Genomic DNA, 19,487 nt, shown 5'->3' with positions numbered 1-19,487 from the left:
GACAGCAATATTAACAATTAACTTGGTTTAGCAATTAGCAAATACTCTGAAGATTATTCTCATTAACCATACAAACAAGAGGGCCATGGGCCCTAAGGCACTCACCTAAGACCCTAAGAAACTTAATTATTCTGAAAAGGTGTTGTTTAAAATAATGAAAGTACTCAATGAAACATAAATATTAATTTATATGCCCATGTTTTATTTTAAAACTCAGCTGAGATATTTTATGATAACAAATGTTCTAACCACGGGTCATGTAGATTAGAAAAAAAAAGTGACTTGTAGAGTATATACATGCTTTTTTATTTGACCTAGTCGACTTTTTTTCTCACATCACTAAGTTTAAAAGTTTTGTGAAAAAAATGTTCTGGCCTAGTTTTATGAAGATAAATGGCCAATAAATGTGGCCATTAGAGCTTTCTTAAGGTTCAACTACAGTCATATAAGGAAAACTGCCCCACCCCTGATGGCCATGTTTTCCAACAGACCTGACCCAGTCCTTTACCCAGATATCATTAGAACAAATGTTTTGACCAAGTTGCATAAAGATTCCAAAATAAATGTGACTTCAAGGGTGTTTACAATCTTTTACTTCAATTTGACATACTGACCTTTATTTAACCTCACGTGACCCAGTTTCGGCAAACATATCATTGGGAAAAATGTGATGACCAATGACCAAGTTTTATAAAGTGGGACAATAAATGTGGCCACTAGATTGTTAAAAAGGTTCATGTCAACCAGGATGATACACTGCAGTGACGGACAAATAAGCAATCGAAAAAGCTAATTTCTGCTAAGGTGAGCTAAAACAACAAACTTATAATGAAAATTTCACAAGCACATTATTTTAAAGCAATTGAGAATTAAATCATTACATAATAAATCAATAGACTTTGCATATAAAATTAGTAAAAGTGATTTCATTAATCATAAACTTAAAAAACACATTTTGCAAATAAAACAACACTTTTTCAAACGTTTATATTAAACAAATAAAAAGGGTTTAAAAACAATTACAAATGGTTACGTCATTGACTACTTAAAGCTTCATTTCATTTATGTTCTGATCCAGCAATTTCACTTGTGAGACAAAAAACATTAATTAAAAAGGTGACTTGTATGTACAAGTCAAGTGTTTAAAAAAATTCTCAAACTTTTAAATTGTAAATTAGCCTGTCTCTGGGAAACTGGGCTTAAAGCAAATGCATAAAGTGCCCTCCCAGATAAGCCAGAGGTAAATTATGCGCAACCCTTTACACTTCAAAAGTATTTTTTGTTTTAAGTTAGTCTCATTTTAGCAAAAATCCAGTTTAGAATGAAATTGTTGTCCTAAATTAGCCTCAGGAGTGGCTTATTAAATCATTCACTTTTGGAAATGTTAATAGTAAATATCATTTGCCAATACTGTGGGTTGTCTACCATATATATATACAGACCAGGTTTTCTGAGGTAAGTCTCGTGATCTCATGCTGCATTGTAGCCTCTATCTTGGCTTCAGATGTGAGGGACAGCGACTGGAAATATACCAGAAAGAAAACAATTTAACCAAACGAAAATATTTCAACCAAAAGAAAAGTCATTTAAAGTATGCATTTAACAACAACTTTAATACTTAACCACTTTCCATGGTGTTGACAAATAAACCAGCAACTAGAATGACTCAAGCTTGTAAAATATTTTTTTTTGTTATATGCTGAACATACTGAATTCAAAGTAAATACCGAAAAAAACACAACAATTTACCAAATATTTCTCTGTCATGAGAACAATGTGTTGATTAATTTGAGTGCGTTTTTTTTTCTATGGGAACTTTTTTGTTAATTCCAGAGGTAACACATTCATGCCAGATATGACAAACTATATAAAGCTATTACTAAAAAAACTTAATAAAAAAAAAAACAAGAATATCTGTGACACTGCTGGACATGCCAATGATGCGCTTTATCAATATATGAATAAACAAGAGTTCCGCGGTCGGAGATGACCGCATTGAAGCCGGATTTTTTATTTAAATGACAGGAAAGTACCTTTCGTGTTTTTGTCAATGCAATACTTAAATTACTGAAATATTGTTCAAAGGTCAAAATGAAATGTAAGTACTTTTCAAGGCATGAGCAAACCTTGTGTTATGTTTTGAATGCATGCATTACATCCAAGGTCACAGTGACCTCGACCTTCAAATGAATGACCTTGAAATGACCAGTGGTCATCTAAGTGTGCTTGCAAACCTTTACGTCAAGTTTGAGATTCTAGGTCCAAGCATACCAAAGTTACAACAATTTTAACATTTTAACATTTAAGTTCACAGTGACCTTGACCTTCAAATGAATGACATTGAAATGAATGACCTTGAAATGACCAGTGGTCATCTAAGTGTGCTTGCAAACCTTTACGTCAAGTTTGAGATTCTAGGTCCAAGCATACCAAAGTTATAACAATTTTAACATTTTAACATTGAAGGTCACAGTGACCTTGACCTTCAAATGAATGACATTGAAATGAGCAGTGGTGATCTTCTAGTACTGGCCAACCTTTATGTCAAGTTTGAAGACTCTAGGTACAAGCATACCAAAGTTATAACATGGAATAAGAACTTTAACATTTTTACCTACCAAAGTTATAAGAACTTTAACATTTTTACATTCAAGGTCACAGTGACCTTGACCTTAAAATGAATGACCTTGAAATGACCAGTGGTCATCTAAGTGTGCTTGCAAACCTTCATGTCAAGTTTGAAGACTCTATGTCCAAGCATACCAAAGTTATAACAATTTTAACATTTTAACATTTAAGGTCACAGTGACCTTGACCTTCAAATGAATGACATTGAAATGACCAGTGGTCATCTTCTAGTACTGGCCAATCTTTATTTCAAGTTTGAAGACTCTAGGTACAAGCATACCAAAGTTATAACATGAAATAAGAACTTTAACATTTTTACATTCAAGGTCACAGTGACCTTGACCTTCAAATGAATGACCTTGAAATGTCCAGTGGTTACTTACTAGTTCTGGCCAACCTTCATGTCAAGTTTCAAGACTCTAGGTCCAAGCATACCAAAGTTATAACAATTTTAACATTTTTACATTCAAGGTCACAGTGACCTTGACCTTCAAATGAATGACCTTGAAATGTCCAGTGGTTACTTACTAGTTCTGGCCAACCTTCATGTCAAGTTTCAAGACTCTAGGTCCAAGCATACCAAAGTTATAACAACTTTAACATTTTTATATTGAAGGTCACAGTGACCTTCACCTTCAAATGAATGACCTTGAAATGACCAGTGGTCATCTGTTAATCCTGGCCAACCTTCATGTCAAGTTTGAAGACTCTAGGTCCAAGCATACCAAAGTTATACCATGAAATAAGAACTTTAACATTTTTACATTCAAGGTCACAGTGACCTTGACCTTCAAATGAATGACCTTGAAATGACCAGTGGTTACTAACTAGTTATGGCCAACCTTCATGTCAAGTTTCAAGACTCTAGGTCCAAGCATACCAAAGTTATAAGAACTTTAACATTTTTTATATTGAAGGTCACAGTGACCTTGACCTTCAAATGAATGACCTTGAAATGACCAGTGGTCATCTGTTAATCCTGGCCAACCTTCATGTCAAGTTTGAAGACTCTAGGTCCAAGCATACCAAAGTTATACCATGAAATAAGAACTTTAACATTTTCGAGCACGCCGCCACCCCGCCCGCCCGCCCGCCCCCCCGCCCGCCCGACAACATCAATCTATAAGCCGAGATTTTTTCGAAAAAAATCCGGCTAATTAAAAGCACAAGAACATTTGGAATTGAGAAAATAACTCTATGAAAGACCAAAGATCAGAACCATGATAGTGAACTCACATTGGAGTGGAATAAGACAATACCTGCATGTCCAGCCTATATTATACCTATTTGTTCAAACTTGAAACATAAACAACCAAGAACACATGCAGAAACAAATTATAACTCAAATGTCAATAAGTCCTTCAAACATCACTAATGCAGAATGACCCAACAATATGGGCACATCCTAAAATATTACCACACGTAAACTTTCAATAAATTCAGATCAATAGTTTGTGACATCTCAGGCATAAACATAAAAATCATTAAAAGATGTTTTATTACAAGCATGCAATAACTGAAAATGAGTTGCTAACAATGACTTGTCACTTGCGCACAAAGGCCATATAGTAATGCTGCTTAAAAAGTTTCATCAAATCACGATTCAATGTGTTCCAGACATTGTGCATCAGGGGCAATAACTCACAACTGACTCAATCCATAAATAATTGACAGATTGATATTCAAATAACTACCTCAGAAATCATCAGATCGGACCACCCACACAATTATTTCCATGTCCACCTTATGATCATATCATATAATTAAGGATTATAAGTGTCTGAGATTTCGCGCAGAGTGGGAGAAACTTATAAATTAGCAAAGGGAAATAACTCCCTGACAAATCATTGGACCCGAATTACCTATCAATGATTCAATTATTATGAGCATGACCAATGGAAGTTAATTCATTTCAGTCCCGAGCAAACTCAATAAGATCATAATTAGAATTTATAAAACATGCTAACATCTACAAACTATCATTTTAAACTTTGAAATGGAAATATTTTAATAGAACAACATACATGCACCTACAAATTGTTTCATTCACTTATTAAATTATGTAATACAATACTTTCTTTCTTTCATTATCAAGGCACTTCATAGCAAAACAAACAACACAAAAATCAAAGGAAACATGCCGTAAAAAAAATCCATAAAAAATTAATAACTAATAGTTTTATGCACAAAAATGCATCATATTTCCCCAAATTATAAACAACCTATATTTGTTTTTAGTATCAAAACCATAACAAGTATAATATTTCAATATGCTTCACACATTTCATTCCAAGAAACAGCTAGGTCCCACTTACCCGCATTCTGTGTTTATTCGTTGATTTCTGAATCATTATCTTATCCATAAATATTTAAGGATAATGTATATTATGGTGGTGAAAGAGTTACACCATAAAAAATCTATAATGATTTATCAGGAAGTTTTGTTAGTATTTTTGTTTTTTCTATTTTGCAAACCAACTTATTACTATGGTGTTTACAACAAAGTAACATTTTTGACATTGTATCCCATTTTTTCTTGAATACATGTTTCTTATATCACTAATATTTGGTTAAATAAATAATGCCTTTATTTTGTTCATAATATCCAAACTTATATGAACTGATCAATCATGATTTAACTTCAAGCATATAAAATAATACCAGACTTTTCCCATGTGCTACAACATTTTTGATACATTTTATAGATGTTTTAGCATTGATTTGAGAAAAGTGGGCTTAACACATTTAAGTCTAGTGTCATCCCTTGTTCGCACAGGCTAATCAGGTACCGTAGGTTTCCGCTTTCATAGTACTTTATCTCAAGGAAATCCCTTCTTATCAAAGTTATCCAATCAGTTTGGGTGGAAAGTGGCATCTCTGATCGGCCTGTGCAGGCTGTAAGGTAATCAATCTGGGACGACACTTTACACCAGACTGTAAGGTAATCAATCTGGGACGACACTTACCACACATGCATTAACCCTTTCAGTGCCGGAACCGAATTTTGAAGGCCTTTGCAAACAGTTTGGATCCAGATGAGACGCCACAGAACGTGGCGTCTCATCAGGATCCAAACTGTTTGCTATTCTGATAATATTCTTTGAAAAAAAATGAAGAAATTGCTAATTTTAGAAATTCAGCAGACGACATTTTAGCAGACGACAAATTTCCAGCATGCAAAGGGTTAAGCCCAGTTTTCCCACAGCAAGGCTCATATTATTTATTTAGATTTTGTTCTTATACTTCTTTACCTTTGCCACCAAGTTCAACCAATGAAAACTGTTGATATACATGTATTATATGAATTATTTTCATATTAGCAAAATTGTTTATAGAATAAACGTTAAGGTTTTTAAACAAACTTTTGATGAAGTTTCTTTCATTATGCAAACATTAATTTTGATCTGCTGGCCACATTGACCACTGGGGCATTGTCACATTGAATAAAGGGCCAACATTGTATATTATTTATCTCAGATGACAACCAAGTAAGAAAATATATCAACTGGATATTTATCTGTGCCAGTGATATTTACATAATAAATGCCTCACTCAGGGCTTTATGCACGAGCATAAAGTGTCGTCGCAGTCTGCACAGGCTAATCAGGGACAAAACTATCTGCCAGAACTTGACCCACATACATTAAGCCTTATTTCCTCAAAGACAGACTCATATGTCTGCTATTATTCTTTTCAAGGGATAATGAAGGGAGGCTTATTTGTCTGCAGCAATTAAAATGTTTAAGCATTTAATTTACTTGTTAGAAGTAAATACTTTCAATATTTTTTTTATATTTATTGTTTCATTTCAAACTAATTTTGAAAATACTGAAATAAAGTTCAATAAAACATTGATTGAAAAATGTACTTTCAACATAACATATTCACAACAACCATGATGGTTTCACAAACTGGCAAACAACAACAACAAGTTCAACATACTGCTCTGATATCACTCAGCTGCCATTTGTAAACAAACAGTTCCATGACAACAAATACTTCTCCATGACAACCAAAACTAGTGTCACTTTTACAATTTGTTTAATACATATTTGTTTAAATCACAAACACAGACTTTAGCCAGTTCAATAAAATGACAAGCATATATGATATAGATACCTAAAAATACTAAACCAGTGCTTCCACTAGCTTTCAAAAGTTGGAAGTCCTGACTTCCAAGCCTTAAATTTTGGACGTCCCAGATAATACAGTTGGAATTCCCCATTTTTTTTCAATGAATATTTTAGTAAACTATTTTGTGATGTTGGAATATAACATCAATCTTGGAATTAACTGTGATTTTCACCAGTTTATTATATGAAGTTTACATTTTGTATTTAATAATTTTGACAAATTATAAGTAAAAAGGACACTTCTATATTTAATTGCATCATTTAAATTGATTTTACTGCAATACTGAATGTTTCATTGACTTTAAATCCTCAACAAATGAAAGTGTGTCCATGTCAGAACACAGCTTAAAAATACATTTAAAATTTTTATAAAAAAACAATCACTCTTAATTAAAAAGTAATTTAACAAGGTTTATTATACTATAATCATAGACACAAGATTACAAGCATACATTCGGAACATGAAATGAACAGTTTTATGTAAGAAAATCACCAAAATGATGCCCATTCCAAGTTTAATGTCTTATTCCAAATTCACATAATACAGTGTTTTAGTCAGATATGTTAAAATCTGATTTATCATAATTACAGTATTATTTGTTAAACTTAAATACTGTGTCAATCTTTTTAAAAAATAAACCACAATGTGTTATATAAACTATTACACCTCCTGAGAGATACTTCATACAAGCAGATGAATTAGGTGAACAATTACACTAAGAGTCAAGGTCACCTATTTGTGTCTTTAGAGTAAGTACAGATTTTCATCACGAGGTATAACATCACATGCAGCATAAGGTGTTGCCACAATTGTCATAATTCATGAGACTCACATTGTATATTAAACCCCCTCACCATGATAGCAATTTATTATTATACATAAAAACAATCAGTCTGTATTAAATCCTTCATTTTACTCAATCAATTTGCAGTATAAAGTTGCATAAAATGTTTTATCAACTTCTTAGGGTGTCTGAATACTTACATTGTATGACACAACACCAACGTATTAGACTCATATAATGCACCTTGTTAAAAAAAAGATCCATGTGAAGTTTACAAGGGAATTTAAGGTGTTCAAATATAAATCTTTTGCAATAAGATGTTTTAAGTGTCAATCAAAGTAAAAGAGAACAATCAAGAAAAAAAATTCAGGTATATTTTATTTACATTAAACTGGCAGTGGAATATCCTTATAAACTGTAGATTTACACAAAGCACTTAAACAATCATTTACTGGTACCTGTATACTTAAATGGTTTCTTTTAATTAAACCTGATAAAAACAAAACAAAATGCCTTTGTCAGCTTTTAAAACAATTAATCCATCTTATAGATTATGAAACTATGGAAACCATCTACTTAACGTTACAGTGCACTACAAATATTAAGGCCAGAGCTATTCAAGACTAGTTGCTTAAAACAAATGTTATGGTTAATGCTATTATTAATAACTTAGGTGACTTCATTTTACTTGTGACTTATTTCTCATTTCTAATGCTAATACTTTTAGCCATTTAGTTCCAGTTATGTCAATCACAGTTAAAGAATAAGAATTTCATAATGGGTTAATAATTCCTTGTAAATTAGCCATAGTCCTGTAACAAGTAAAAATGAAAAAAAACACACTCACATATTGTTGTTAGACTTGTAATGCTCATTTATGTAGTCTTTCACATGTTGTAATAGATGAATCAATCAAAAACTGTTTTTCATAAGTTAGTTAGAAAAAAAGGGTACTATTTTGTGCGTTACTAAATAATAGTTTTGTTCAAGGATATTTAGTACTTACATGTTTGTATATATTCATCATTGTAAATAACAATTACAGTAAATGGCAGTTGTGAACAAATGTTGTTCATAGGAAAATATTGTGATTAAACAACAATTTTTTTATCACAGAATTCGAATTTTCCATCACCAATATAATTGTATATTCCACTGAATATATATATATATATATATATAAGAGCCTCGTTCTGGGAAACAGGGTTTCTTGCAATGTGTATCCGCACAAGCGAATCAGTGATGACACTGTTCGCATTTTATAGAATTTTTTGTTCAAAGGAAGTCTCTTCTAAATGCAAATGTAGTAAAGGTGGAAAGTGTTACCCCTGATTAGACTGTGCAGATAACACAGGCTGATCTATGATATCACTTTAAGCACATGTATTAAGCCCTGTTAACCAACAGCTAAGCTCATATTTAAGAGCGGTAATTATGGTATTCCAATGAAAAGCATATATATTAAAGCTTCACTCACATGTTGTATGAGTTTGTTCTGCTTGTCATTCTCCCTCCTCAAGTCCTGTAACTCAGCCTCATACTCTGATGTGCGACTCTTCAACTCCTTCTCTGTCTTCTGCAACTGCTGCTCCAACAATCTGGGGGAAAGAGACAGAATGATCAGACAGAAAACAAAGCAAATAGGTAACATTCCACTACCACAATAATCCACCAAAAAACTTAACAAAAGAAACATATCTGTAACAAAGAAATAGAACGGAAGGAGAGTAAAAATGTCCAGCTCACTAAACCTAAATATTTGGTTGAAAGAAATGCAATTGAAACACAAAAAATGAGTATAATTTCAGGGCATTCCAAATCTACCTAAAAGTTTGCAGGAAAACCAATTCCGGGACATTAAGCTCAATTTTATGGGATATTTGCCAATTTTATGGGACATGTATATATACATAAAGCTATATATATATAGACATATATGCATTTTTGGTACGCATTTTTTTTCACATCGTAAATTGAGTACATTACTAATCAATATGTTGTTAGGAGCTCAAACGATTTTATGCATTGTTGATTATCACAGGCATTTCATTAATCTTTTTTAAGTGTATGATCTCCATCGTTAATTCAATCTTTATTTGCCATATTTGACGAGTCACAATTAATTTTCTTTAAAGTCTGCTAACTTGTTGAAATGATGTAAGAGGAAGGTGCGCCTAGCAACGTAAAATCGTGTAATATATTCACCTAATAAGCGATGCGCATTTTGTTTAATTAGTATACGTTACAGTAATTGTTACAATAATTAATTATTTTAAAGACAATAAAGATACACATTGTTTGTGTGTGTTTTTTTTTAAATTTCATCTCGCGTAAAAATAAATGTTTTGATATAACTGAATTATGCATGAAATGCACAATTTCCACGAGGACATTACATCGATGTTTTCATCAAAAGTCTCCGAAGTAACTGCCCACGATTTTATCGTGGAGGAGTATACAATATGGTTCAATAAATGTGCTTGGTGTAACAAAGCCACTGAAACTATAGATTGATATTGACACAGGGTAAATTCATGCATGACTAATACACAACCACACAGCAGATGTGTGAACAACTCCTTTGCCCTTACACAGAGGGAAATTAAAATGTAGTATATTAAAGCCAATTAACAACCACATTAAACAATGCCACCTTTTGGTTTGACTGCGAGCGTGAGACAATCGATATGATAACAGGACCCCTGTTAATTGATCAATTTTGACACATAGCGTAGTCACCTATTCGGGTAGGCATTGCCATGGAGACGCTGCAGATTAGTGGGAACACAGATTCGAGGTGCAGTTAAGCCTAAGATAAGGTACATAGAGGATATTTGTTGGAATCCATGGAATATCGAGTTTATTTCACGAGTGATCGTATAAAATATGTATTTTTTATGATCACGAGTGAATAAAAATTGATATTCCATAAAATCCAACAAATTTTCTATTTATTTTATGCTTTTTTTATCGTTAATTTACATTGTAAAAGAGTTTAACTGGATAATGTCGCTGGATTTATAACGTCATTTCGTCGAAAAAATGACGTCATTTCTCAGTAATAAAACAGTGAAAAATATTGATATTTTTCACTGTTATTTTTCACTGTTTAAAACAGTGAAATACCAGTTTTCTTTCACTGATATTTCTCTATAAACCACAGGAAAGCATAAAATAAATGTATATATTGATTTTGTAAAAATCCTGGACATTTGACAGATTTCCGGGACTGCGGGACACATTCTTCATTTCCGGGACAATCCCGGACATTTCGGGACGTATGGCATGTATGGAATAAAGTGTATTAAATAACCATTTAACTCAGTGGTTATGGCATCATGTGATTTCTGTATTTAGTGTGCATTTATCAAATGTAACAGAAACCTGTTTTTCTGCATTCTTACAGCATAAATACACTTAAGTATTTTTTCCTTTTTAAACAAAAAAGCAACACCTTACCACAAAATAAGTAAGCTTACATATGTAAGTGCATTTTAAGAACGTGTTAGGAATATTTTTCAGTGTATTCAAACATATTTTGGTAAAAAGTGCACATAAGGTACAGACAAAATAGACACATGTATTAAATATGCAGGAAATATGGTGTCAATGCCACAGCTATTCATGCAAATTGTATACACTTTTTTGAATCGCTACTAATTTTCCACCAAAACTGAACAAATAGTAACATGAACACATCAAAGGAACACAGTAGCTGACATTCTATCCTTCCCAATGTTTCTCTGGTAATCTAAATAACTAGACACAAAATAACATCTATAAGAATCCAAAGAAAAGAGGCAACACATTTTAACTTTTTCTATATGTTCCCATCAAAATGGACAAATGATAACACAAAAAAGGGTGACATAAAACAAGAGACCTTATAGATCCTGACCACAAATTGCTGGTAGCACCAACATGTAACATAATCATAGTAAAGATAATAGGTTAGACCGCATCTTACCCTGACTGCTTCTCCAGTAAACTGAACAAAACAAATAAAAAAATAATTACAAGATAACATTTTCCCTTTCCTATTGACCTTTCTTTAGGCATATCAAAAGTATGTTAAATAACTAAATGAAGGGAAACAACAAAGGTGACCCTACAGCCCTGTACTAAAGAATAACAAGGGACAAAATTGTCACAAAACCAGGTTTTCATTGTGAAAAAAAAATCTGATAAAGGGAGAAAACTCAAACTGAACTTTTGAAATGAACAAAAAAAATTAACCCCCTTAGTAATTTTTTTTTTTCTTTTAAATCTATTTTTAGTCGTGGCGACCTTGACATTGGAGATATTGACGTGATTCTTTCGTGCGACACACCGTCCCATGATGGTGAACAAATGTGCCAAATGATTTTAAAATCTCACAATGAATGACATATAGTTATGGCCAGGACAAGCTAATTTATGGCCATTTTTGACCTTTGAACTCAAAGTGTGACCTTGACCTTGGAGATATCGACGTAATTATTTCGCGCGACACACCGTCCAATGATGGTGAACAAATGTGCCAAATGATTTTAAAATCTGACAATGAACGACATAGTTATGGCCCGGACAAGCTTGTTCCGCCCGCCCGCCAGCCCGCCAGCCAGCCAGCCAGCCCGCCCGCATTCGCCAATCTAATAACCAGTTTTTTCCTTCGGAAAACCTGGTTAAAAATCTGCCAAAAAAACAAATTGAACTACACAACAGAATAAAGACATGAAAATTAACAGCATTCTGTATCTTAACCTGCAACACCATTTTGCATAAAGAAAGTGAAAATATTACATGTAAGTCATAACATTATAAAAACATATGGAAAGTGTGATCATCAACATGAAATGGGTAATTAGATCTAGGGACTAACCCTACTTACCTCAGTGCCTATTGAAGATGAAATGTTTGCCTATGCTGATCATGAACAGCTTTAAAAAAATAATACTTACTTTCTGGGGCATTGGAGGTATATGTCTTCGTATGACATCCGTTTCAACTATTGTATCACTGACTTATTTGAGAAATACCCTTTTAAAATCCTGACAGGAGTATTCTTCGTTAACATTTGAGGTACAGTAAACTAAATAGTATAAAGATTGCATGACACCAATCCAATAAAGCGATAAGTCATACCTACATGATGGCTCCTTATTTTATAAGAATAAAGATGTTTCTTTTATGTGGATGGTAACCATGGTTACTGACCTGTTGATCTGGGCCTGCTGAGACATAGAATGTTGCGTGGGTGGGGTCTCGGTACAGTTCTCACACAGACATGCCCGGTCTTCCTCTACCTGACTGTCTTCCCCTGAGTGCACACTCCCCTCCCCCACCCCTACCCCCATCCCAACCCCTGGGGAACAGGTATTGGTTGTATCTCCGCCCCTAGGGGTAAGGTCGGTTGTCATATCCTCAGTCAGTTTGGATCTGTTTGTAGACATTACTCCAAATCCTAGTGAACTTGTTCTTACATTATCCTCACCTATTGATAATTTTGTGTGTTCCCCACCCCCTTGGGTTTCACTACTAACGTATCTGTTACCCACTTCTGTAAGAGCTACACTGTCATGTATTGTACCATCAACCATATCTACTGATGAAAGACCTTGACCTTTCACAAACTTGGTCAAGTGTTCCCCACTGTGGTTCACTTTATTTCCCATTGTAACACAATCTTGAACTAAATTATGCCCATCTAATAGTATGGTATCACATCTTAAATCTTTGAAATTGTGATTATTTGTCAACGTTTTGCAACTTTTTTCTAATTTAATTTCCTCACCATCTGCTAAGATTTTGGTATCACAACTTCCTGCACTGCTCTCCAAACTTTCTAGCCTACATTCTATTGCACTATTCCTGGCCACTGTGTCCGTCCTAGAACACTCTGGTGAGTTGGCAGACTCAACTTGGCTAATATATTCACTGTCACAGTCATCTGAATCACTTTTTAGCACGTCCTCATCAAGGGAGCTAAGTGTTGAACTGTTTTCTAAAGACTGACAAGAGTTGTCTTCCTGGTCAGAAGATGCTTCAGAGTTGTCTCCCTCATTCAAGGGAGGTAACATCCCAAACCCTCCCACTCTTGTCCTCCCACTTTTCTCCTCTTTCATCAGCAGCGAAATCTTACGCAGCTGTCGGATGTCATTTTTCATTAAATCTTTTGGGGTGGCAAGAGACATTGACCTTTGACCCTTGAACAAGGGTCTGTAACTTCTGCTCTCAGGTGTGTGACCTTCAACTTCCAATGATGACCTCTGCTGTACGCAGTCTTCACACTTACACTGGTCCAGCGCACCAATGTTGTTGTTGTTCTCAAACGACTCATGGTTTCCATGACCATGGTGCTGTTGCTTGTGCAGGTTGGCATAGCGACACTGGTCACACTGACAGGTATAGTCTGGCTCCCTCCACCTAGCAATGCACTCCTCGCAGTAGCAGGTCACATCTCTGGGATCAGATTTCACATCCCCAGGGTCAAAGGTCACATCCCTGGGGTCAAGGTCAAGGTCACCCTTAAGCTCCTCCAGACATGCCTCACACTGACAGGGGACATAATTAGTTCCAGTGACACACTCCTCGCACGCACAGGACATGTTTGCTTTGCTGGATTGTTCAACAGAATCCATTGAAGAATACATTTGATTTATTATTGTCTGTCCTCCACTTATTCCAGTTCTGTTGACAGCAACAGATTCGCCATTGGTTTGTACAACTTTAGGCATGATGTACACATGGTTGGAGAAACGCTCAGAAATTGAGTCCTCATCAGAGTCATCTCCCTTTGCAGACAAGTTTGTAATCTCCCCACAATCCTTAAGGAAATCAGCATAATGAGAGTCAACTCCCTTGCCCATATCCAGGTCTCCAGCAATATCAATCTTAGCCCCATGTTCGTGTACAAGCTTGCCTTGTTTTTCCCCTCCAGGTTTTATTGGTTTGAAATGCCGCACATCTATATCGTAACCCGTCAGAGTGAATTCTCTTGACAGACCCTTCTCATCTGTTTGCGCAATATCTGCATCACTTTCATACAATTCAAAGGAGTCTTCATCATATTCTGCATCAGCATCAACATCATCTACATTTTCATCCAGAGCATGTTCAAGGTTCTCAAACAGTTTGTCAGTCTCTGCAGTGTTTGCTTTCACAGACCTTTCCAACTTCTTCCAGATTTCTTCAATGTTTGCCATGTCTTGTATTACACTTTTTGTTTGATATCAGTTGTGTAAGTTATTTTGTAAATTTTAATTATATTCATTTGTTTTCATCCTTGCCAGGAATTTGCTAGGTCACAAATCTGAAACAAATGCAAACAATCTTGTATTCAACAATTATTTAAACTTGAGAGTCTCTCGAAGTATACTATCATAATAATAATAATATAATCATTGTGTTAAATACTTATAGCATGTATAAACATAATGGTCTCCAAGATGGTGAGGCATTTCACAAACAGCACTTAAAAACACAAGCAAATTCGTAGAATTGATATCCCCTGCCATTATACTTCTGAACACAAAAGTTTTCTGGGCGGATGGACAACGCCAACGTGCATCATCCTCTTATCCATATATATACTCATACCAAGTTTCGATGAAATCCGTCGAAGCACTTCCAAGATATGGGTCCGGACACACACACAAAGCATTTTTTCAAGATACAAAGGGCCATAACTCCGTTATTATCCGATGGTGTATAATGCCCGACGGACGGACGGAAGGACAGACAACACCAAAACAATATCCCTACGCCTTATGGCGGGGGATAATAATCGTGGAAATATTGATTATATAATTTTATATATGTATGTGAAAATCTTTGAGGAAACCCAACCCCCCACCCTAGCCCTGATTTCAGGTCAGTAGCAGGATATTTAATGTGACCACAGATATCAGTCACTGGCCCTGACATATTTACAGCTGACCATTCCCAACAATGTGATAATAGCTGGGGTAATTGACAACTTTGGACCAATATCTTGTGTAAACAATCTTCCGTGAAAACAAAACTTGTGGAACACATAACACTGAATTGTTGTATCACCAGGAATATAAAATTAAACTATGAGATACTGATAAAATCTCAGTATATATTCAAGCTAGCAACAAGCACATTGTAGAACTATTGGTTCATTGAAACTAAAATGATTTAAATGAATACTAAACAGAGGCAAACTAACCCCATGAAACAAAAACAAAACATGTTAAACTAGTATATTCCATCTCCCATATTCCCTAAATGATAGTAAAAACATTGATCATATATAGTTATTTGTTGTAAGCTAACAAATCTATCATGTCTTATATTAATCATGATACATCACGCCATGAGCCATCATAGTTTTGATCAATGTTTAGTAATACTTCTACAAATTGCTGTTGAACTATATAATTTAACCCTTTGCATGCTGGGAAATTTGTCGTCTGCTAAAATGTCGTCTGCTGAATTTCTAAAATTAGCATTTTCTTCGATTTTTTCAAAGAATACAATCAGAATAGCAAACAGTTTGGATCCTGATGAGACGCCACGTTCTGTGGCGTCTCATCTGGATCCAAACTGTTTGCAAAGGCCTTTAAAATTCGGTTCCCGTACTGAAAGGGTTAAAGACCTTTTTCAAAACAATGTGCAGCTACATGTACATTGCCAGGTGTCAAGTCAGTTAATCCTATATTCAACTTTATGATTGAACAAACAAATCACCACAAATATTGGGTCAATACACTTTTAACACAAAATTAATCATAAACATTTAAGCTAATATTTTTAGTTCAATAAATAACATAGTTCAATGTATATTTTCTTAAATAATTTAAGGTAGAATAACTACATTAATAAAAATATTTTAAAACTATTTGAATTAAAAAACAACCTTACTAGATCTCCCAATTTATGTGCCAAACAGCAAATAATGAAATTACCAACAAAACAGTCACTGTACTTCAAATCTCTGCCCAATTTAACATCAATAGCACTCATTTTCAATTAGCATATTGGTGTGGCAATTAAAATTCAAATGAATGGATGCCTAACAAGTTTTGTGTAGCCACTAAACACTGCTTTTTATAGCATTCAAAGGAGGGCTAGAGTGAATTGTTTTTGTATTTCCATACCCAAATAATGTCTCAATTCTTCAGTTTATAAAAGCCACGTTACATAAAACAGTTATAATATTTACAGTATTTAATTCTACCATAAGTATTACATACACATATACTTTTTCTTTATTATAAAACAAACAACATGTTTACACATTTATAATAAAACAATTACATGAACTTGTCTTTTTCTTTTCTAATACAATTTTAATATCATGAATAATAAAACAAACTTAAAAATTTATAAATTGAAATAAATATACTGCAACAAATAGATTGGATTTATGTTTACCTTTTCTTCAGGAGTTCAGAAGAAATACAACAAAACAAAAGTATAAACTAGCAAGTATTTTTTTAATAGAAACTATACAATTTAAGGATAAACTAAAATACCAAAAAATTACCTTCAAAACAAACAAGTCTAATCTGTTAGCTCAAGAGATAAAATATTTCCTTTTAAATCCAGTTTTGATTAACCACAGAGAAATGTCATCTAGATAATTGTCACTCTTTCAAGCTCAACATTTGAATGACAAAATGGCTCCATCAGATAAACCAGTCAAGGATGAAAGAAAGAAATTAGATACACAATATTTGTGTGAAAACTTAAAGTTACACTGTCATTGAAAATTAAATACAGTGTAATGCCTTATTTCTGGGAGTAGCCATGATATAATTGATTGAGATAAACTGATTAAAGCATTACCATTTTTACCTGATACCAGTGAGTGACCATAAGATCCAAATTGAATGCTTGAATTACTTTGTTAATTTCTCTTGAGTATTTAATGGGAACAAAGTTTGGTCTTTGTGTAATGTTTTATAACCTCATCTGAGCAAAAAAATCATTTGTTTTATGATCATGCCATACATGCTTGTAGGTCATTATCATGTCTATATATTTGACAGTGTTTATGTTTTCTATCTTGTCATTGTGACATCCAACTGTGTTGCCAATCATGACCTGTCATTATCATCCAATAAGTGCAATATGCATGTACCATAGCTATGAAAATACAGTCTTAACTGGCTACGAAAGAATTTGATAGAAATTTTTGAAAAGAAAAATAACAGAGATGTGTTTGTCAGAAACACAATGCCCCCCTAATGCGCCGCTTTGAACTCTTTTTTTTACCTTGAAGGATGACCTTGACCTTTCACCACTCAAAATGTGCAGCTCCATGAGATACACATGCATGCCAAATATCAAGTTGCTATGTTCAATATTTCAAAAGTTATCCCAAAACTTTAATCACGGTTAAAGTTTTGGGATAAAATGACAGACAGACAGGCCAAAAACAAAATACCCCGATCATTCGAACCGGGGGGCATAAAAAGCCACAAGCATTTGTGGGGTATTTCTGGAGTATTCAAACCATATCTCTAGCTGGTTTCAAAGGGATACACAACTAATACATGGCTACACAAATATAATTTTTCTCTAAAAAATGCCATTTTTATAAGAAACTTAATTATATTTTATACAAATCATTAAATAAATAACTTTATTAATATTTATATCTTCTAGCAGACAATGTATGAGATTAACTATACCTCCTTTTATATTAACCATTTTTACAACCATGCCATGTTTCTTTTGGAACAATCATGCCTCCCCTCTTGTCTTGTCATTATGCTATTTAAGAAGGTTCTTTTATAATCTTGTTATTTATTTTCTGCCGACAATAGCTTAGATATTAACTGTTTATGAAATATAATATATAAATAAAATGTTGTATCTCAAAGTTTTCATGAGATACTCCAACTGGATACTTTAACTTGATATATTTAAATAACTGTTAACTACAAACATTTCCACAAGAAACAACCATGAATTCTGATGAAATCAATGGAACACTGATTTCAATACGTGAAGTTTGTTTTCGTGTACAGCTCACAAGAATATTAAGAAACATGACAGGTCTTAAAAAACATGACAATTTTTGAAGACATAATGATAATGCATTATTATTATTGTATTTTTTTAAGGGAAGTTTTTCATAGTGAAAATCCACACGCTAATCTGGGAAGATTCTTTACGCACATGCATTTAGTCCATTTTTCGCAGAACGAGGCTCCTAAAGTCAGGTGGAAATTGTTACATAATTTCCTTAAATGACTTTTATTTTAACTTTTTTGAAAACTTTGTGATTTAAAAATTAAATTTAATCAGAAGTTTACTGATTTAAAATGTTAGTTATATACCATTGATAAAATAATTTTAAAAGACTTATCACGAAATATGATGTCTACAAAGTAAAATTGATTAAACAATAAAACATACCTCTTATCATGTGACAATTACTCCATCAGGTTCATGATAACAAAACAACATCCACACAATTTCAGGAAATTAAACTACCATAAATTAGCCTTATTAAGGTTAAAACACCAAACACACACAGGTAAACTGGATATATCTTCCTTCTTCGATATCATGTATAAATCCCACTAACATTGACAAACATAAGAAATACAGCCACATCTAGATGTCATTGTGTAGTCTTGATGTCTACAAAACCAGTGTTAGGGGATTATGCAATGAAAAGATTACTTTGACACCCCCTGTAATTGCATTGATATATAAGATCATAAAGTTGTACTCTATATTACAAGGTGTGAACAACAAGCTCTCTTTAATTTAGACTGGCTACCGCAGAACAAATAATTGTAATAATTTAGACTGACTCCTCCCAAAAACATTTTATTTAAACCAATGGCCACATTACTTTTTTATTTACAGGTGGCACCAAAAAATATACAAGAACTGCTTTAACAGCTGATTATGTGCATTCTAATAACTGCTTTAACAGCTGATTATGTGCATTCTAATAACTGCTTTAACAGCTGAT

At 33.7% G+C, this 19,487-nt stretch overlaps 1 protein-coding gene across 29 annotated transcripts in view; it reads right to left on the bottom strand.

Annotated features, from left to right (window-relative positions):
• LOC127867079 (unconventional myosin-Va-like) overlaps positions 1–19,487 on the bottom strand; it is a 114,500-nt gene that overhangs the window by 9,470 nt on the left and 85,543 nt on the right. For all 29 annotated transcript variants that reach the window (XM_052408031.1, XM_052408036.1, XM_052408033.1 and 26 more), the window contains 2 exons: positions 9,024–9,144; positions 1,443–1,520 (listed from right to left, as the gene is read on the bottom strand). In XM_052408031.1, coding sequence (XP_052263991.1) covers positions 1,443–1,520; positions 9,024–9,144 — 199 coding nt within the window. The remainder of the gene's footprint in view (positions 1–1,442; positions 1,521–9,023; positions 9,145–19,487) is intronic.

Source organism: Dreissena polymorpha, chromosome 2 (assembly GCF_020536995.1).
Source record: "Dreissena polymorpha isolate Duluth1 chromosome 2, UMN_Dpol_1.0, whole genome shotgun sequence".
NCBI lineage: Eukaryota > Metazoa > Mollusca > Bivalvia > Myida > Dreissenidae > Dreissena > Dreissena polymorpha.
The sequence above is the reverse complement of the archived record's forward strand: the minus strand, read 5'-3'. Positions and strand labels throughout refer to the sequence as shown.